General features: G+C 51.8%; 1 protein-coding gene across 3 annotated transcripts; it reads left to right on the top strand.

Moving 5' to 3' along the window:
• The first annotated feature begins 4 nt into the window (after nucleotides 1-4).
• On the top strand, nucleotides 5-19,516 carry ARHGAP1 (Rho GTPase activating protein 1). Of its 3 annotated transcripts, none has more exons than XM_058688829.1 (14): nucleotides 5-113; nucleotides 3,669-3,838; nucleotides 4,066-4,161; nucleotides 5,577-5,606; nucleotides 10,333-10,420; nucleotides 14,441-14,572; nucleotides 15,180-15,266; nucleotides 15,469-15,567; nucleotides 16,154-16,261; nucleotides 16,346-16,422; nucleotides 16,635-16,712; nucleotides 17,192-17,320; nucleotides 17,501-17,604; nucleotides 17,746-19,516. In XM_058688829.1, exons 2-14 carry the CDS (start codon nucleotides 3,706-3,708, stop codon nucleotides 17,932-17,934), a joined length of 1,350 nt encoding a protein of 449 aa, XP_058544812.1. In that variant the 5' UTR covers nucleotides 5-113; nucleotides 3,669-3,705; the 3' UTR covers nucleotides 17,935-19,516. The 3 variants fall into 3 exon arrangements, with proteins under 3 accessions (XP_058544812.1, XP_058544814.1, XP_058544813.1); XM_058688830.1 differs by lacking the exon at nucleotides 5-113 and adding an exon at nucleotides 334-381; XM_058688831.1 differs by lacking the exon at nucleotides 5,577-5,606.
• Nucleotides 19,517-20,741: the final 1,225 nt, after the last annotated feature.

The following is a 20,741-nucleotide window of genomic DNA, read 5'->3' as shown; positions in this document are numbered from 1 at the left end:
CGGAAGTGGTTGGGGAGTGAGGAGCCCCGGAGGGGGCGGTTCCCGTTCAACCGCGGAGCCGGATGTTTGCCGAGCTTTGACAGGCGTGGCACAGGGAGCAGTGCCCGACCACGGTGAGCTGCGGAGCGCGGGGGTCTTCCTGGGTGGTGGGGGGGAAAAGGGAGGGACTAGACAGGTCACTTTAAGGCATAGGGTCAGGAGGGGGATGATTCGAGCGGATCCTAGGAAGGGAGCAGGAGTGGTATGGGGCCTGGCTTTCCCACAGCGGGTTTCAGCCCCCTCCTGGGTCTGCACCGAGGTGACTTGTCTCCTTTGCTGCTTTCCTCCTGCACTTCCCAGGGCAGAGTGTAGGTCAGATCCCTGTCATCGAGCAAGCCCACGGTAAGGGGAAGTCTCTTTGGTCCGAACTGGCGAAGCGCTAAGAGCGAGAAATTTGGGGGAAGTATCCAGCCTGCCACTAATTAGGCCACGCTTTCATCTCTATTTCTTAATCTCTGAAATGGGATAATTACACCTATTACGGGTTTTGTAAACCACGAAGCTCTGTACAAATGCATTTGTAGTCGAAAGTCTCGCTGTTGTATCATGGTATTTGCATTTTCGCAATTTTGGAGCCCCAACTAGGAGGGCGGTCCCAATGCCAGAGAATACGATTTCAAATTATCTCAGTTCTTCGTGAAGATTAGGGGAGAGGCTTTACTTTGTTTTTTCATGGCACCTCTCTGAACCTTCAGAATCACATGAATGACAGTCATTTAAAGAAGTGTTGAGGGACTGACCTGCATCAAGAGACCACTTTCTACAAATATAGATTAAAATTTTGACTCAGCTGTATGACCTGCCTAAAGAGTTTGCTTATCTTTTCTGGCCCTGACTTTCCTCGAGCAGTAAAATGGGCCTGGTAATGCAAACCTCATGGTGCTGTTGTGAAGTCAAAAGGTAATTTGTCTACTTTACAGCACTATATAGGCTCTCAACAAATTTTGGTTCCCTTCTCCATTTAGGAGACGAATTCACTCATTCAGTCATTCAACAAATGACAGCATCTGTGTGCTGAATAGGTCAGGGATTCTTAGATTCTCAGAGGGCCTTAAAATTGCATAGAAGATTTCATGCATGTGCTGAGTTTTCTTAGGGAAAAAGTCCACAGATTTCATCAGAATTTCAGAGAAGTCCAGAGGTGAAAACCTCTGCCTAAAATGATTCTCAAAGATCTTTGTAAAAGTAGATATTACCTGTGGAGAAGAGAAATACTAATCTCAGAGTAAGGAGTATTTTGCACAGAGTGGAACAGGGCTTGTAGGTGACTGGAGTCTTAGGCAGCCAGGATACTTCATGGCCACCCCTTTATATTAGACTTTCCCTGAGCCAGCTTCCCTTACCCTCCCACTGAGTGGGAGCTAAACTTCAGGGTTCACAGGGGAAAGCAGCTGTGGGTTGGAGGCCAGTCTGGCTGGGAGGTGGAAACAACTGTGATTAGTTATGCTGGAAAAGGAGGCTATGGGGTGGGGGAGGGGTCAGTTTTGGAAGAACAGACAAAACAGAGGAGCAGTTACTGGAAAAGAGGTGGAGTTCAAGTTCAACTCCCTTTTAGAGGGTGTCCCTCTCCTTCCCTCACACATACTTCAGCTCGCAGCTGTTCCTTCTAACCCTGTTGTTCACTTCAGTGTATTTTAGAATACTGGAGAATTATGTTTCTGGAAGGAGTCTGTGCTTTTATAGATAAGGAGATGTAAGTCTAGTTAGGAAAAGACTTGCCCAGCATCTTTGCAACTCATTGGCTCCAGCAGGACTATAATCCAGTTCTCCATATCCCTCATCCCATGCCTTTTTTTTTTTTTTTGAGTTAAGACCCACTATTGTGCAGAAAGACTTCTCTGGGATAGCTGTGGGCAGGGCTAATGGAGCGCTTGGTGCCTGGTCAGTGACAGAAGAGAAGGCATGAAGAGAAGACTCAGGCCTAATAGGGGTTACTTTGTGCTGAATTCTGTCCCTGTTACCCAGTGGAGTCCCCTTTGGGGAATCCTCACAGCCATCTGGTTGAATGGGAGGAGTTTGTCGATGAATCAGGAGTGGATTCCTCAAGACTTAGAGTTGCCTGCACTGGAGGCTTGAAGGGCAATGGGAGAGCAGGGGTGTGGGGCACAGCAGCACTCACTGAGAGAAGTGCATTCCCAGATAAGAGAGGGTCATCTTTCTCTGTGCTCATGGAAGGGATTTCTATTTTGGTGGTAATCAGCAGTAGTGAATAAGTGTAGCAGAGAAGAGGCCAGAGGAAAGGAGGAGAAAGACTTTCTGGATTTTGGTTTTTGTTTTATGGCTGTTTGGCTATTTGGCTGCTTGGCTTTGACTCAGGAGCTTGGAACAGCTTTTGCCACTGAATCAGTGTGGTTGCCCTGGTAACAGGGTGGTTGTTGCTAGGCACAGGGAGCCGGGTTTACCAGCCAGAGTCCTCGGCTGTGACGTGACGTGTGCAGGAGGTTGTCATGTTGCCTTAGAGCCCAGAGGTGTTTGGGGTCTGGATCCTAGCTAGCAGTTCCCCCCTCTTCTCCCTCCCTGTGCCTGGTCTTGTCTGGACTCTATCTGCCCTGCTGATTCTCTGACTATATATGTCATTTTTGGGCTCTAGGAATGTAGTGTGCTTAAGAGCAGCCTCTTCTCTGGGGTTGGACTGAGTGGATTCAATCCCCTCCCTGACCCACAGGGTGAGTTTGGAACGGAAGGGGATTGGCCTCCGTTTAGGGCCAAGGGCAGAAGGTACTGCTCTCGGGCTTCATGGGGCCACATCCTTGCTGCCAGACCTAGACCTGGGCAAGCCCAGCTTCCGAGCTGGCTCTTCTCCCTCTCAGTCTGCTGTGACTGCTGGTCTGTTTTTCGACTCCTGTAGCTTAACACTCTGAATGCCATGGGATTCCCACTTTCCCATCTGTGCTCTCCAATGCTTGGCACTGTCTGTTGACCTTTCCCACCTTGAAACTAGCATTCAGAGCTCCCTGCAGTTTAGAGTGGGCCAGGGAGCCCCCAAGAGCCTGAAGATTGCCCACTCTGACTGGCAGGCAGATTTCATCCCGTTTCTTGTTTCTGTCCTGGGGCAAACCCAGCTGGGCACCTTGACCATTGACTTTTTTCTGGGACCCTGTGGTCTCTGGCCACCTCCTGTTCCCAGGACAAAAGTGAGGGATGGAGTAGACAAGGCCACAAATAACTTTTCGTGTGGAATAGCCCTGTGCTCCGTAGATGCTTGCAACATCTCTACCCTCTAACTGCTGGCACCTAGGAAGCTTCTGTGCTCTATGACCCCTGAGGACAGGGTGTAGACTTCTACTCTCTGCAGCTGGGACTGCATTGCTGAACCAGATAGGCAGTGGGCAGCATGGGCCCTGGCAAGGCTCATCCCTTATCCAACTGGGCAACCTGCAGGCACGCCCTGAGCTGCACCATCCTCTGCCCCAGCTGCCTTTTCTGGCATCATGCCTGTGGAGAGCCCAGGGCTACATGGAGCTCTTGGCAAGGATGCGAAGTGTTGAGGAACAGAACAGGGGACGCCGCGGGAGGAAAGAGTGAGATCAGGAGGGCTCGCTGTAGAAGTCACAGGGGAAAAGAGGGTGCCCCTGACTTGCTAACCACCCCCCTCCCCGCCCCCCCCCCCCCACCCGGTTTCTCTTCAGGTTCTGTGGAACGAAGCTGTGAGGGACAGGCTTGGTCATGGACCCGCTTTCAGAGTTGCAGGATGACCTGACCTTGGATGACACCAGCCAGGCTCTGAACCAGCTGAAGCTAGCCTCCATTGATGAGAAGAACTGGCCCTCAGACGAGATGCCCGACTTCCCCAAGTCGGGTGGGTGCTGCCGGATCTCAGGCAGCCATACATGCCTTAGAAGGGGAGACTCCCTTCCTGTTGGAGGAAGACCCCAGGAGAGCAGGAGGAGGGCAGGGAGACCAGCCCCAGGGTGGGACTGGTAGCACAAGTCCTATGGTGGAGATGGGGAGGATCAAAGAACACAGGTCTTGGGGAGAACACTTCCAGCCCCCCAGATTACCCCCTGCCTTTGCCGTGTTCCTCAGATGACTCCAAAAGCAGCTCCCCGGAACCCGTGACACACCTGAAGTGGGATGACCCTTACTACGACATCGCCCGGCACCAGATTGTGGAGGTGGCAGGTGAGCACAGCCAGCAGTGCACCATTTTCCTCCTGGTCTCACCCCCGGCCTCTCAGGGGGTAGGGACTGGGGGACGGGCGGGTGCCCACTCTGTGGTCTGACCCCTGACCCCGGGGCTCCTGAGCACACGTACTATTCTTTAAACTCACACACTTGACTGTGACGGCCACTTGGCCTGTTCACCTGCAAGCACATCCTGACCTGTGACCCGGTTGTCTCTATTGGCCAATGGCGTGTGGGAGGCAGTGTGGCTTAGGAGACTTTGAAGTCAGAAAGTCCCGGTTTGATTTCCAGCTCTGCTCTGTGAACTCATGTCTTCCTCAAAGGGTCACTGAGAGGATTACAGTAGTGACCGTCTATCAGGGTCTAGCCTGGAGCCGAAACATAGTTGGCCCTGAATGAGCGGCAGTTGATCCCCCTTCCCTCTGTCCTGATGTCAGCCTTTCCATCCCATCAGTTACTGGGGACCAGGGAGGTGCCAGTTCCTGTTGGGGAAGCCCTACCTCCCACGAAGTCTGGAATGGCAGAGTGTCCTTCCAGAAGTTAGGGACCCCATGACCCCCTGGAGCATCGGGTCCCAGGAAGATGTGCTACCTTCGTGAGAGTGGGTATGAGCCCCGCCTTGGGTCTCAGCCTTAGTGAGCTCCCACTTTCCTGTTCTTAACGCAGGACCCAGAGTAGGGGAGGTCACAAGGATGCTGGTGACCTGATTTCTGCCTGTAAGGTTGTACTACGAGAAGAGGAAATTAGAGTGATAGGATTCTTTGTCTTTCCCCTAATGGTCATCCTCACTGGTGAGGACAGGCAACTGTAAGCTAGCATGGCAGCATGGCTCTGCTCTGAGGCATTGGGGTGGGCAAAGGAGGCCAGGCAGCACATGGCTCTGGAGCCCAGTGGTGCTGGCTTAAGGGGGCCCCAGAGGCATCTGGCCATAGGGAAGCCATAGGGAGGTCCATATCTCTGAATGCTGGGCTCAGAGAGGGATGGGGCAGTTAAAAGAGTTGCCCCTAATGTCAGAGGCGTTTCCATGGCATTTGTGTTCCTGGTGCCTGCCTGGTACCCAAGCCTGGGTTGGAAGCCTTGGCTATGACTTCTTTCATCCATGCAGAAGCAAGGCTGAGAGTCCTTACCTGGCCGGGTCCTTACCTGGGCACAAGAGAGTCACCCAAAGGTTCAGAACTTTCTCTCCTCACTTCCAGAAATGGACCTGATTGGGGCATCAGGAGTATCTAATGTGGTGTGACATAGTCTCTATCCTCCTGGCCTATGTGGCCAAAACACAAAACAGAGCGGGGGGGGGGGGGGGCCCACCCCGGGGGGGGGGGGACCCACCCCCATTCCCACCCTCACCCCGGCACCTGGTGACCCCCTTTCCCACTACAAAGCAGAGCTGCAACATGTTTCTGTTTCCCCAGGGTGTGATGAGCCTGAGGGGGCCCAGCCAGGTAGGTGTGTTCCTGGCTCTCTGTGCTTGGCCTCTGGGCTGTGGATCAAGAAGGGCTCTTGGTGGAAGCCAGGGGGGGCCAGCTTAATTGCAGCCCCACTTCAGGGAGCTGGGAGCTGGCGGTACCTGGGAGCCGGAAATAGCAAAAGGTTTACAGGAGGTTTGATAGGGTGGTGCCATGTGGGGACACATCCGGAGCCCAAAGGGAAAGGGGCTTCTGGGGAGGGAGGGCCCACGTCCCTGGGGGCAGGAGGCTGGCTGTGAACAATGGCCTGGCCTTAGGGCTGGCTCAAGGCCCCTCTGGTGGGGGTGCCCCCAAGGGTGTGCCTCTCTAACTGCTGAGAAGAATTTGGATTGGTACCATCAGAGCAGGAGTCATTTGATGAGACCACGATGATGTCCTGGGAGGCCAGTTTCCTGGCATTAGAAACTGGAGAAAGAGCCCATGTTGGAACGGAGGATGGATTATGTCCCTATCTCCTCTGCAGCCTGTGTTCTCTGAGCTGGTAGTAGCTGTCATTCTCCACAGTCAAATTTGACTCCGTCCAAGTGGTTCTTTCCAGTGGTGTGCTGATAAACGTTTATCAGTTGGCTCTCTGGGAAGGCGGGGTGGGGGTGGAGGGGAAGGCTATTATTTATTTGTAGCATTTGCAATTTCGACCACAGCAGATTTCAAGCACCAACATGATGTCAACTGGCTACAGTATCCTCATCATTTAACAGTTTAACAAACGTGTGAGCCGGCCCCAGCACAGTGCCCCAGCCCCCACCTCCCATCTCCTTGGTCTGCTCTGCAGGTTGCGGGCGGGTGGTGGCTGGTCTGGCGGTTCCCAGAATGCCTGCTAGAGGACTGCACTGTTGCTGATTGATAGCCTGGGCACGTTCCTGATCGGGATCTGGGGAATGCAGAGTCTCCCTTCTCAGGCCGCTGCTCTTTTCCTGGTGCTTTCCACAGTCTCTGTGTCTTCTCATTAAGTACTCACCCCCAGTGCCCTGGAGACACCAGACTCCTTCTCCCCCTGCAGTCTCCAGGGCAGAAGTCTGTTCTCTTCTGAGAGCAGGAGTAAAGTTCTTGTAGCAGCAGTTGCCCTCTCTGCTGGCAAATGCCAAGCCACCCAAGGGCTTGAGCAATGGGACTTAACCCCAGGGAAGGGAGGACAGGGGCTAGACCCTGGGGTCACCCACATCTCATTCTTGCTTGTCTGAGAGTCTTGCCTTGCAGCCCCTCACCGATCCCCCTTTTGCCCCATCCCCATTCTGACTTCATTCAACATGCATTTGTAGAACACCTACTCTGGAACAAGCCCTGTAGTAAGCACTGAGGATTCAGTGAGGAAAAACACACATCACCTCCTTCAAGGATTATACAGAAGAGTCAAAGTATCACGGCAGAGGAACAGCTAACCTGTCTCGGGGAAGGAGGGGAGGACAAAGTCTTCTGGAATGAGTCTTAAGGATTCCAAGGAGTTAGCCTGGAGGAGGGGAGCGGAATTGTCTCAAGGAAGTTCTGTCTGACAAAAGAAACAGCAGTGTCCCAAAGCTGCCTGATGTGGACTGAGTTGCAAGCATGTCTGTGTTGAAAGTGTGTGAGCCTGGAGAATCCTGTGAGTCATTCCAAAGAAGGGGCTGATCTAGAAGTTGGATATGGTAGTCAGACAGCTGGGAGTGAGGTGCTAAATTAGGCCAAAGCACCAAGCCATGCAGCCAGCAGGGCCTGGGGCCATGCTGCCCACATTCCACAAGCCTCCTTCAGCCCCTCTGAGTTTTGCCCCAGCCCTGGAGAAAAGGGTCAGAGCCTTGGCAACCACTTCGGAAAAGCACTGACTCCTGGGTTAGGTCACTGACCGAGAAGAAGCATCAGGATCATGGCTTACTAAATATGGAGAAGGGCAGTCAGCAAGGCATGGGGCCAGGGGGCAGGGGGGGAGGGTTCCTTAATCCTCAGAGGTAGGTGGAGGACAGATGCAATGTGTCTCATGGGTTGTGTAAGTAGTCTTCTCATTTGCCCCTGAAGCAATGGGGATTAGGCTGTTGTGGTTTGGTGTCTCTGCAGGGTTGTGAAGGAAAAGATGTAGGGAAGGTCCCTGGGACATGGGGCAGTGAGGACCAGGCCTTGTCCTCATTGAGCTTTGTTTGGGGTGAGTGCCGTGCTGACCCTGCAAGAGCATCTCACCTTGGAGGGCAGTAGGAGATGTGTCAAAAGCTGCCCTGCTGCTTCTGCTGCTGCTTCTTCTTTTGGTGTTTATTTGTCTTAGAGAGAGACAGACAGAGCATGAGCAGGGAAGGGGCAGAGAGAGAGACACAGAATCTGAAGGAGGCTCCAGGCTCTGAACTGTCAGCACACAGCCCGGCGTGGGGCTCGGACTCACGAACTGCGAGATCATGACCTGAGCTGAAGTCGGATGCTCATCTGACTAAGCCACCCAGGCACCCCAAAAGCTGCCCAGCTTCTTGACAAAGCCAGATTAGACCATCAAATAGTGACCAGTTTGGGGCAAACACCCCAGTGATTACTGCCAAATGAGCATTCTTGCAAAGCATTTCAAACTCCTCTGAACTCCATGTTCTTTAGAATATCCTTAATGAGAGGGACACGTGGGTGGCTCAGTTGGTTAAGCGTCTGACTTCAGCTCAAGTCATGATCTCGTGGTTTGTAAGTTTGAGCCCCACATCAGGCTCACTGTTGTCAGCCTGTCAGCACAAAGCCCACTTCAAATCCTCTGTTCCTCTCTCTCTGCCCCTCCCCTGCTTGCACTCTCCCCCAAATAAATAAATAGTTAAAAAAAATAATATCCTTAATGAGAAGGGGTATGATTTTTAGGAATGTCTAGGAGTCAGTCAGAGCCAAGTGTGGTTAATAATTCTAGTAATAAAATCAGAAAATGTGATAGTGGTCAAAGATGAGACTGGACCATTAAGTAATCACACCCATTTCCTCAGTGGCCTTGGACTTGCTCAGAAGGTAGTTTCAAGAAGTCTTCCAAATACGCTGCTCAGAGAGGGCACTTCTGGAATAAGCATTGGCTTTTAAGATAACTTGCTAGATAGCAGTTGCTTTGATGGGCATGACTTTCAGTTTTTTTAAGTTAAGGTGACATTTAAATTAACCATTTTAAAGTATGTAATTGTTTGTTTTTTTTTTTTAATGCTTATTTATTTATTTATTTTGAGAGAGTGTGAGCAGGGGAGGGGCAGAGAGAGAATCCCAAGCAGGCTGTGTGCTATCAATGCAGAGCCTGACACGGGACTTGATCCCACGAACCTCAAGATCATGACCTGAGCCAATATCAAGAGTCAGTTGCTTAACCAACTGAGCCACTCAGGCGCCCCTACAGTTGGTGGTGCTGAGTACATTCACAATGTTGTACAACCACCACCTCTGTCTAGTCCCACAATTTCATCCATACCCATTCTAAATCCTATAACCATAAAGAGCCAATCCCTAATCTCCCCTCTTCCCAGCAACTGGCAACCACCAGTTTGCTTTGTTTATGTGGATTTACTTATTCTAACATCTTTTTTTTCTCATTTTATTTTTATTTTATTTTTTTTTAAATTTACATCCAAATTAGCATATAGTGCAACAATGATTTCAGGAATAGATTCCTTAATGCCCCTTACCCATTTAGCCCATCCCCCCTCCCACAACTCCTCCTGTAACAACTCTGTTCTCTGTATTTAAGAGTCTCTTATGTTTTGTCTCCTCCCTGTTTTTATATTATTTTTGCTTCCTTTCCCTTATGTTCATCTGTTCTGTGTCTTAAAGTCCTCATATGAGTGAAGTCATTTGATATTTATCTTTCTCTGATTGACTAATTTTGCTTAGCATAATACCCTCTAGTTCCATCCACATAGTTAGTTGCAAATGGCAAGATTTCATTCTTTTTGATTGCCGAGTAATACTCCATTGTATGTATATACTACGTCTTCTTTATCCATTCATCCATCCATCGATGGACTTTGGGAGAGTATGACATGGACATTTGGGCTCTATCCATACTTTGGCTATTGTTGATAGTGCTGCTATAAACATTGGGATGCATAACATCTTTTTTTTAACCTTTTATTTATTTTTGAAAGAGAGACACAGAGTGTGAATGGGGGAGGGGCAGAGAGGGAGACACAGAATCTAAAGCAGGCTCCAGGCTCTGAGCTGTCGGCACAGAGCCTGACGCGGGGCTCAAACCCACAAGCTGTGAGAATCATGAACCTGAGCCGAAGTTGGACACTTAATTGACTGAGCCACCTAGGCGCCCCGGATTTCCCTATTCTAGATAACTCATATAAGTGGAGTCATACAATATGGAGGCATTTGCATCTGACTTCTTTTACTTAGCATCATGTTCTCAAGGTTCATTCATAATGTAGCATGGATCAGTACTTCGTTCCTTTTTATGGCCAAACGATATATCTGCTGCATGGATATACCACATTTTCTTCATGCGTTCATGCGTTGATGGGCATTTGGGTGTTTCCACCAGGTGTGACTTTTTAAAAAGCTGTTATTTTTTTAGACCCCAGCTCAGTAGCCCTGAGAGCAACCTGTCCCTCTTTCTTCAGTGACACATCCTTGAGTGCAGACAGCTGCCCAGAGGTACGTCTGCGTTAGCCCCTCTGGCCCCTGCACTATGTGGTACAGGTCTCCAGGCCCGGCACCTTTCAGTTCCTCAGCCCGCTTCTCTCGGCTGATCTGCCACCCACTGTGCTCCATCTTTCTCCACACCTAGGAGACGACAAGTATGGGCGGAAGATCATCGTGTTTAGTGCCTGCCGAATGCCCCCGAGCCACCAGCTGGACCACAGCAAGCTCCTGGGGTGAGTACCCCTGGGCAAGGTGGAGGGACCTACACCCAGTATTGGCTGATGCCATTCTCCTTACCGTCACTTCCCTCAGTGCCTCTCCTCTTCTCCCGTGGGAGCTATTTTACATTTTGGGGAGAGCACTGCACTAGGAGTCAGACCTGGTTTCTAGTCTGGGAAACTGCAGCCTTAGAAGGGTGTCTTCATCTCTTCAAGCCTCTTTTCATAATCAAGCCCTCCTTCCTTGTGGGAGATACTGCACGCGGATGTGCCTGGAAAAGTTAAATGCTATCCACACAGGAGGACTGATTATTATGATGTGGTGCTTCTGATGTGGTTGCAGTTGTTCATCATTTAGATGAATAATCAGTGAATTTTGTGTCAGATTTGGTGCCAGTGGCTTCTGTACCTATCTGGATTCTGTTAGCCAAATATATGTCATAGCTCTGATTGGTCTAGAAACCTGGTAAGTGTTCACTGCTGAGCCACCACTGGGCCCCGGGCATGTGGACCCATGGGGACCGGGGCATGTGGTCCTGGGCGCAGGACCTCCGTGGATGCCGGGCCAGAACGGTCTTCTGAGGTGCCTTAGTGTGTGTCCAGTTACCATCTTGCACTTCTCTCCTGATCTCTACTAAAGCACTCCCTGAAACTGATACCAGCTCTTTGGGATCCTGAATGGTTCTGTGCATGTAGGGGGTGGTGAGGGGTCGGGGCAGGCCAAGGGCGCGGCTGCAGAATGGGAAAGGGCCTGAGTAGTGCAGCATCTGCAGTCCTGGTGAGCCAGGCCTGAGTCTCTCCGGCCTTGTGTGAGTTTCCTCTCTGGCTTCCTGAACCCTTCTCCTGCCACCCCTCAGCCAGGCAGGCCGAGCCTTGTTCAGGCCCATCACATGGCTTAGCCAGGAGCAGGCCAGGGAGCTCAGCCTGAGGGTAGCTGAGTCACACCCCTACCCTCTGATTTAACACAGCCCGTCTGATTTGGCAGGTGACAGACTCCTGGCCAGATAATAGTCTGAGTGGGAGAAAATCAGAGGAAGGAGATGGGAAAGCACCCAGTTTTCAGGAGAAAGCTTGCTGAGTGAGGCTCCACTACTCAGGAGGCTTCCTCTGATTTCTGGAAGCCCCCTGCATCCATCCTGTCTGTCCTTCACCCCTTCCCAAAGGGGTCTCCCTGCCCCCATGCAGCCTGCACGGCAGCACTTTCAGTGGGGATCAATCACATTATCTCAGCCTTGGCCTTTCCCAGCTGTCCAGCCAGATCTGGGAGGTTGAAATAGAAAATGCCCGAAGCTTGGATTCAGCTGTACTCCTTACTAGCTGTGTGCTTGGGGGCAGCTCTTTTCTGAACCCTATAAAAATAAGAATTGTGCCCACCTCATAGGGTTGTTGTGGGCATTAGGTAAAGGTAATATACATGAAATGTCATTGTATATCATTGTAAAGTATTACAGATTTCAAGAATTTAGAAAAACGTAAGTAGCTATAAAGAAAAAATACAAGGATAAATAAAATCTCCCATAAACCTACCACCCAGAGAGAAAACTAGTGTTAATATTTTAGTGTATTCACTTCTTATTTTTTTCTATAATATATACAGGTGTATAGTCCCCTCTGTATCTTATATAACATCTTCTGAGCATTAAACATTCTTCAAAGATATCCTTTAAAAACATGTTATTGGCATATGTGTGCAGAGAAAAGTGAACAAATTATGTATACTACTTGATAAATTTTCAAAAATGGAATACACCGGGGGTACCTGGGTGGCTCAGTCAGTTAAGCATCTAACTTTGGCTCAGGTCATGATCTCGCGGTTTGTGAGTTCGAGCTCTGCATCAGGTTCTGTGCTGACAGCTCAGAGCCTGGAGCCTGGTTCAGATTCTGTGTCTCCCTCTCTCTCTGCCCCTCCCCTGCTGTCTCTCTCTTAAAAAATAAATAAACATTAAAAAAATAAAAAAATAAAGAATTTCCAAAAATGGAATACACCAGGGGCGCCTGGGTGGCTCAGTCGGTTAAGCGGCCGGCTTCGGCTCAGGTCATGATCTCACAGTCTGTGAGTTCAAGCCCCGCGTCAGGCTCTGTGCTGACAGCTCGGAGCCTGGAGCCTGTTTCAGATTCTGTGTCTCCCTCTCTCTCTGCCCCTCCCCCACTCATGCCCTATCTCTCTCAAAAATAAATAAAACATGTAAAAAAAGCTTTTTTTAATGGATTACACCATGTCATCCACACCCACAGACCTCCCTTTGCTCTTCTAGTCACTACCCCAATGGGTGACTGCTCTTCTGACACCTAACTTCACAGATAGGTTCTGTCTGCAGAAACATCTTGTAAGGTTTTCTATTTATAGATATCCTGTATTTTATTTAACCAGTTCCCTGTTTTTGGACAGTTAGCTTGGTGCTCAAAAAATTTTTTTCCATTGTAAAACAGGCCACATGCAATGAACAGCCTTCTACAAAAATGCTTCTGTTCATTTCTGATTGTTTCTTTAGCATAAATTCCTGGGTATATTTTTATAGGATCAAAGAGTATGAACATCTTTCAGCTTCTGATACACATCACTTTACTGCCCTCCAAAAAGGCCATAACATTCATCAAAGAATGACTGTATTTTCACCACAATTTTTGCTATTTTATAGTTACAGAATGGCATCTTTATATGTGACAGCTCTTTGCAGACTGCAAAGTGCTCAATGTGTACAAGGGGTAATTACCATGTAGCAATAAGGATTGGAATCACAGTAATAATACGGCATTAGACACTTCACATGCCTGCCTGTGTGGGCCAGACCAGCACCCTGGGCCATGATATAGGGCACCGTGTCTGGGTTAGGTCAGGCTGTATCTGAGCACTTACTCAAATCCTTGAATACCTCCCCCGGCACCATCCCTCCCTCCCCGCCCCCCCCCCCCCGCCCCCCCCAGAAGTCCTTAGCCTTCCTGTAGGCCCAGCCTCTCAGCCTGGAGTGGTGTTCTGCTGGGGTCTGAGCGTGGTTCGCCAACCAGAAAGAACTTTCCCTGGACTCCTTTCCCATTCTAGAATTCTTATCTGTCCCCTTTGTACTTATCCACTTTAGGTGCTCAACACCTCTGCATGTATGTGCTTCTGTGGGGTGCTAGGTACTATGTTGTGAGCATGGGGAACTTGAGATGTGGCTCTTTGGTCCAAGAAAAGCCCAGTGACTAGAGCAGGGGAGGGGACCCTCTAGTCACCCCAATCCCCTCTCATGGGCACAGTGCTTTATAGACTATGATGGGAGGTTGAGTATATAAGCTGCCCTTTGGGCAACAGGACCAAACATTGGAGTTAGCTCATCTCCAGGCTCCACCACAAGCTGTGTGACTTTAGATAAGTGCTTGACCTCTCTGAGCTTCACTGCCCTCACTTGTAAGGAGGAGATAATCTCAGCCCCAATCATTATGAGGAAGGCAGGAGATATTGTATACAAAGTGCTTGGCAGACACTAAAAGCTAAATATAGATTTTTTTAATGTTTATTTTTGAGAGAGAGAGAGACAGAGACAGAGACAGGGACAGACAGACAGAATCTGAAGCAGGCTCCAGGCTCTGAGTTGTCAGCACAGAGCCTGACGCAGGGTTCAAACTCTTGAGTGGTGAGATCATGACCTGAGGCGAAGTTGGACGCTTAACTGACCGAGCCACCCAGGCACCCCTAAAAGCTAAATACTGATGAATGGTGACTGTCGTCATTATTACTGACTCAGGGCAGTCCTGCAGAGAATGTTACTGCCATTTTTACTGCGGGTATGTGAGAGGGCTCAGTTACAGTCCCGATCTCCTGATTTCTGGCCTGGGCTGTTACTACCATTCTTCTTCCTCCATGCAGCCCAACCACTAGCCTGAATCTCCTCCACGACAACACGGTGACTGATTATGTGGCCAGAATAGGCAGTGCAGGAGAGGGGCTCGTGGGGAGGTGTATGATACAAGCAGAAGACTCCTGGGGTGCTGAGTCCTGTCTCAGGGGGCCCCGCCTGTGTCGAGGATGGGCCTGAATGGGCTTTTCTCTTGTAGGTACCTGAAGCACACCCTGGACCAGTATGTGGAGAGCGACTACACACTGCTGTACCTGCACCATGGCCTGACCAGCGACAACAAGCCCTCCCTTAGCTGGCTCCGGGATGCCTACCGAGAGTTTGACCGCAAGTGGGTTGGGGCCTGGGGACAGGTCTGGAGCTAACAGCTCTGCCGGGTTCTGGGCTGCCCTCTGCTTGCTCAGGAGCTTATATCCAGTTCATCTCCAGGCTCCACCGCAAGCTGTGTGACTTCGGATAAGTGCTTGACCTCTCTGTGTCTCCCTGCCCTCACTTGTAAGGAGGGGATAATCCCAGCCCCAGTTGTTATGAGGAAAGCAGGAGATAATGTGCTTGGCAGACGCTAAAAGCTAAATATTTTCTTTTCAATTTTTTTAACGTTTGTTTATTTTTGAGAGAGACAGAGTACAAATGGGGGAGGGGCAGAGAGAGACCGAATCTGAAGCAGGCTCCAGGCTCTGAGCTGTCAGCATTGGGTAAAAGCAAAGAATCTGAAGTTGGAACGTCCTGGGTTTAACCCCCAGTTTCTGTACTTATTCACCCTGCCCTTCCCTGTTACTTAACCTGAGTCTCCGTTTCCTAATCTGTAAATTGGGACAACAGTGGCACTTACCTCTCAGGTTTTCCATGAGTACTCAAATCAGAAAATGTGCACGAAGAACCTAGCTGTGTGCCTCTTCCACCACGCCCACTGCTGAGTTCCTGTTCTGTCTCTGCAGGTACAAGAAGAACATTAAGGCTCTGTACATCGTGCACCCCACCATGTTCATCAAGACCCTGCTCATCCTCTTTAAGCCCATCATTAGGTGAGCAGCTGATGGGGGAGAACAGTGACCTCCCCACACTTCCCTCTCAGCTCTGAAGCACATACCTGAGCAGGCCAAGAATCCTGGAGACAGACCATTTTGGGGCTCGGCCTTGGACCTTGGAGGGGCTGCCGAGGGGATGGTGGGGGTCTGCCAAAATGGGCCCTCTCCCACTGACCCATGCCCGTTATTTTGCTGGCAGTTTCAAGTTTGGGCAGAAGATCTTCTATGTGAATTACCTGAGTGAGCTGAGCGAGCATGTGAAGCTGGAGCAGCTGGGGATCCCTCGCCAAGTGCTCAAGTAAGGCCTGGGCCCTGTGTGTGCCCGCCGGGCACGTGGGGTAGGACATGCCAGCCAAGGGCAGAGGAAGCCTTGAGAACCCCAGGAAGCAGAGGAAGTGAAGGTAATGAGTAAGAGACAGCATATGGGGTCAGAGAGTGTGAGGTCAGATCCCATTCCTGTCACTTAAAAAACTCTGTGACTGGGGCGCCTGGGTGGCGCAGTCGGTTAAGCGTCCGACTTCAGCCAGGTCACGATCTCGCGGTCCGTGAGTTCGAGCCCCGCGTCAGGCTCTGGGCTGATGGCTCGGAGCCTGGAGCCTGTTTCCGATTCTGTGTCTCCCTCTCTCTCTGCCCCTCCCCCGTTCATGCTCTGTCTCTCTCTGTCCCAAAAATAAATAAAAAATGTTGAAAAAAAAAAAAAATTTAAAAAAAAAACTCTGTGACTGATTCTCTTCAGTCTCCACTCTGTCATGTAGAGCAGGGCTCCTATGAGGACTGAATGAAGTGACCCACGTACAATAGCACAGGAAGTACCCAACACACAGGGTGGCCAACGTGACGACAAAGCCAAGTCGAGGGCCTGACCCTCCCCTCTGCTCTCCCAGGTATGATGACTTCCTCAAATCCACACAGAAGAGCCCTGCGACAGCCCCCAAGCCCATGCCACCACGGCCCCCTTTGCCCAACCAGCAGTTTGGGGTCTCGTTGCAGCAGTGAGTATGCAAAAGGTGGGCAGGCCTGGCACGTGGGGACCGGAAAGGGCTTACAGACCCAGCTCACTGCTCTTGTCCCCACAGCCTCCAGGAGAAGAACCCAGAGCAGGAGCCCATTCCGCTTGTGCTCCGGGAGACTGTTGCCTACCTGCAGGCTCACGGTGAGTGCCAAGGCCACTGGCCGCAGGACCTCCGAGACCTGCTTCTTCCCCTGCAGCCGAAACTGTAGGTCCCTCCTCAGCCCAGTCTCCCAGCTCCCCTTGGGGAGCATCAGCACCCACACCGACCCTCACTGAAACCCCAAGACAGAACAGGTCGAAGAGTCTGCACACTGCCCCAGAGCTGAGACTCACCAGGCCCCACTGTTTCCCAGCTCTCACTACTGAGGGGATTTTCCGGAGATCAGCCAACACTCAAGTTGTGCGAGAAGTACAGCAGAAGTACAACATGGGTGAGTGCTCTGGGGCGTGCCTGGGCCCGCAGTGGGAGGGGCGCGGGGGGGGGAGATGGGGCACGGGTGTCACTGTTAGGGCACTTCTTTGCCTTCTGCTGCCTGGGAAGCAAGGGACCCCCGTTCTGTTCCTGTCAGAGGTTTCTGTAGCATTTGGTGTGATTACATGGGTCCCACTCCTGCCTGGCTGTCCCAGGCCTGCTGCCTCATCGGTCAGGCTTCCGGGTCCTGGGTTTAGATTCAGAGATGAAGAACTGTCATGTGTCATGTGCGCTGGGGGGCCCCATTCAACCCGGTCCCCTCATCACAGGGGAGGAGGGGAAGGCCTGTGTGAAAGGGCTCTGTGGGAGGAGGGTGTTGTGCAGTGGCTGACTGAGGGTGATTGGGCAGTGGGGTCTGCTCGGCCTCTGGATCGGCCATCTGGATGGGCCGCCAGCCTCCGTGCTGGGCCCAGCTCCTTCTCCATCCCCACCCCCCAGGGCTGCCTGTGGACTTTGACCAGTACAATGATTTGCACCTGCCGGCGGTCATCCTCAAGACCTTCCTCCGGGAGCTTCCTGAGCCCTTGCTCACCTTTGACCTTTACCCCCACGTTGTGGGCTTCCTCAGTGAGTGCCCCTGTCTTCCCTCCCTAGTTCTGTGCTTATTCTGCTGGGTTGGGGTCAGGGCTGCACTCAGAGCAGGTAGATTTGGCCTGTCCTCCAAGGAAAGTCTGGTTGGGGTCTCCCTTCTGGCCTCATGTCGGCCCAGGCCCGGGCCACTGTGACCTAGGCCCCAATTCCTTGTAGACATTGATGAGAGCCAGAGAGTGGGGGCAATGCTGCAGGTGCTCCGGACGCTGCCTGAGGAGAACTACCAGGTGCTTCGTTTCCTCACTGCCTTCCTGGTGCAGGTGAGACCCGGCCTCAGCTTCTGCTGTTCACCTGGAGGAGGGCAGGGGGGGTCGGGGGGGGGAGCTGCCACCCTTGCAGCTCTTCGGAATGGGAAGCAGGCTCTCTGGCTTCCTGCTGCAGCCCCCTGATTCCCTCCACAGATTTCTGCCCACTGTGACCAGAACAAGATGACCAACACTAACCTGGCTGTTGTCTTCGGCCCTAACCTGCTGTGGGCCAAGGATGCTGCCATCACCCTCAAGGCCATTAATCCCATCAACACGTTCACCAAGTTCCTTCTGGATCACCAAGGGGAATTGTTCCCCAGCCCTGACTCGGGAGGGCTCTGAGCCCTGCCCCACCACCCTTCCCAGCTTCAGCCTTATGAGTCTGGGGCTCCTGCCCAGGAAAGGGGCCATGAGGCCCTGGGAGCTGGAAGCTGGAGCCAGCCAGTTGGGCAGCTCTTCCTCCCCTTCTGTCCAGCCCACCTGGCCAGCCCTGGAGACCTCGCTGTAACCACGAGACATTTTTCTTCGCCTTATACTTCTCACTGCCTCCTTGGACCCCTGGCTCCTTGCCAGGCCCTGCAGATCTGGCGGCCTTTGGCTCTTCTAGTATGAAAAAGACTGGCCCCAGAAACTGCTGACCCACTTTCTCCTGCCTCTTTTCCTGGCAATTGCAGATGCCTCAATCACTGCCGGCTGGGCTGGTAGCTGGGGCTGATCCTCCCTTTCCTGGCTGCTGGGGAATAAGAGGCCATGCTGGCTTGGGCCTGCCTGCTGAGGCATCTCCCTGGGTGAAGGCCTTGTGTGCCAGCACCTGCTCCTGTCCTCTCCTCTAATGGTTCAGCCTTGTGTTTTTACACAGCTAAGGACGGCCAAGGGTGGGGTCTGCTTCCTATTTCTGCCTCCTTCTCGTCCTCACATCCTGGGTCAGGCTTTCTGAAGTGATACTGCCCCCAGGGTGTTCTAGCCCCCTGTTCTGGCAGCTTGGATGACAGGGCTGAGTCCCAGCATCCATTTGAAATATACACCCCATTCCCGCCCCAAAGCCTCTTGGCAGTCTGGTTGGGCCAGGGACAAGCAGTCTCATCCCCCCTGCCCCATGCCTTGCCTCTCCTCTCTACCTACTTGGACAGATCCTCAGTATAGGGCTCTTGTGGACAGGTCTGTTGTGGGGTCACACTGGTCCCTGCTCTGGCCAGAAGTGACTCAGTGCCTCAGGATCTGTGGGTAGGGACTCCCGGAGGGGCTGAGCAGAGACTTTGCCAATTAGATCAGTCCCTGCCAGGGGAGTTCTAGCAACCTCCCCCAGGGACTACAAGCCCCAGGGCCCTGTCATCTTTCAGAAAACATGGACCCCAATGATTGGTACTTCTCATTCCAACTGTGTCCCTTAGAATGATACTCCTTCCTGGTGAACCCTGGGGACCCCACTTCCTACAGCCTTGTCCCCTGGCAGCAGGATACTAGATGCACAGTGGCCCTGCCCCCACAGCCTTGGCCAGAGCCTGTACTGGGGTGGGGGGCCTTATTGACCAGCCCAGCCCCATCTGTGAGGGGGGTGCAGCCTGAGCCCCGACCTCGCTGGGCTCTCTCCTCATGATGCTAGCATGTCAGGACGCCCAGGGCCTGGAGTGGCTGCTGGTTCCCTGACGGTCCCTGCATCTCTAGCCCAAGCCAGGGCTTCCGCTTTCTGCCCTCCTGTGTATATCAGGTGTTGCTCACAGCCCCGTTTACTGGGGAGCCTCGTGGATCTCTTTGGTCTTTCTCCTGTCCCCTGTCCCACTGGTCTGTACCTGCGGGGAAAAGGGGGGGAGGCAGGAGTACTGTGAATCAAGTGTTCACATTCACTTAATGACTTCCTTGGCACCAATCATGTATTTCACCTTTGCACTTTTTGTATTTCAATAAAAAAGGAGATGGAAAACTACCCACCTGAATGTTAGGAAGTAGGCCTGGAGTCTCAGAAAGGGGTGGGAAGTGTGGTGTGGTTGTGGAAGATGAGCAGGTAGGGCCTCAGGAAGTTACCTCCCCAGTCCATCTGACCCCTTCCTTCCTTCCTTGTCTTGTTCCTTGGGGAGTGGGTGTGAAGCCAGCTTTCTGACATCTTCCAGGCTTGGACGTGTGAATGGTCACTCTCCATGTTGTAAGTGTGCCCCATTCCAACTGGCCACCAAGTGCTGTATCCTATGACCAAGGCCTCTTCTGTCCCCAGAATGGAGGGGACCGTGGTGAAAGAAGTGTGGGCTTTAGAATCAGACCTGGTCTTGAGTCCTAGTCCCATCACCCCTCCCACCAGCTCCAAATGGTAACAGCCATATAATCAGCCCACATGAGACTGTCTCCTTATTTCTCTAAGGATCAGAAATGATGCACACAGGATGTAACAGTGAGTGCTCAGTGGTGATCAGAATGACCGTCGTTTCACAGAGGAATGAGATGGTCCCAATTTTGTGGAGCAGCTGGGATTGGAAACCTCATGTGACCGTTTGCTTCTCTTGGCCCTCCTGTTGGCCTGAAAGACTTGGCTATTTCCACCTGCCACCCAATCCTATAGAGGCTAGGAAATATCCAGTTTTCCTTTCCTCTCCTGAGCAGGTTTTGCTGTGCTTTTAAAGATTAAGATGGTAAAATTTAAGTTATGTGTATTTTACCACAAGTTAAAGATAATGGTTTGTCACTTGGCATGATGGTCAAGGTCAAGTTCCACCTGTCTGCTGCCTGCCTGTTGATTGCAATCAGGTTATGGTGGCCTCAGCTGAGCCTGTTCTTTTTTCTCCTCGTTGCCTGCTCTGGCTGGGGGAGCCAGGGCAGAATTGCAGGATCAAGCTGTGGTGTTAAGATGCTGGTTAAAAACACAGGCACCGAGCTGCAGGAAGCTAGTCCCATTGCACAACTGGCCCTCACCCAGTTAGTCCAACGGAAGGCACTGGCAGCCTCTCTCACTGGCTCTGTTCAGCTCTATGCTGGGTGACTGTTTGGAACAGAGGGACAGTATCCTAGGGAAACTATGAGAGGGGAGCCAGAGACCAAGAGAGTTGTTCACTTGGGCTGGGCTCCTGGCAGGGCCTCTGAGTGACGCAAAAGCCAGTTTACTGCTGCCTTGGCAACAGCAGGTCTCTGGGGGCAGGGTGTAGGGAGATGCTTTAAAGGGG

This window comes from Neofelis nebulosa, chromosome 10 (assembly GCF_028018385.1).
Source record: "Neofelis nebulosa isolate mNeoNeb1 chromosome 10, mNeoNeb1.pri, whole genome shotgun sequence".
Taxonomy (NCBI): Eukaryota; Metazoa; Chordata; class Mammalia; order Carnivora; family Felidae; genus Neofelis; species Neofelis nebulosa.
The sequence above is the reverse complement of the archived record's forward strand: the minus strand, read 5'-3'. Positions and strand labels throughout refer to the sequence as shown.

Excerpts from the sequence above, each read along its gene's own strand:
- ARHGAP1 (XM_058688829.1), top strand. The coding sequence starts at position 3,706 with ATGGACCCGCTTTCAGAGTTGCAGGATGACCTGACCTTGGATGACACC. Across the intron at positions 3,839-4,065 it reads GCCCGACTTCCCCAAGTCGG|ATGACTCCAAAAGCAGCTCC; the intron begins GTGGGTGCTGCC and ends CGTGTTCCTCAG. Across the intron at positions 14,573-15,179 it reads TACCGAGAGTTTGACCGCAA|GTACAAGAAGAACATTAAGG; the intron begins GTGGGTTGGGGC and ends CTGTCTCTGCAG.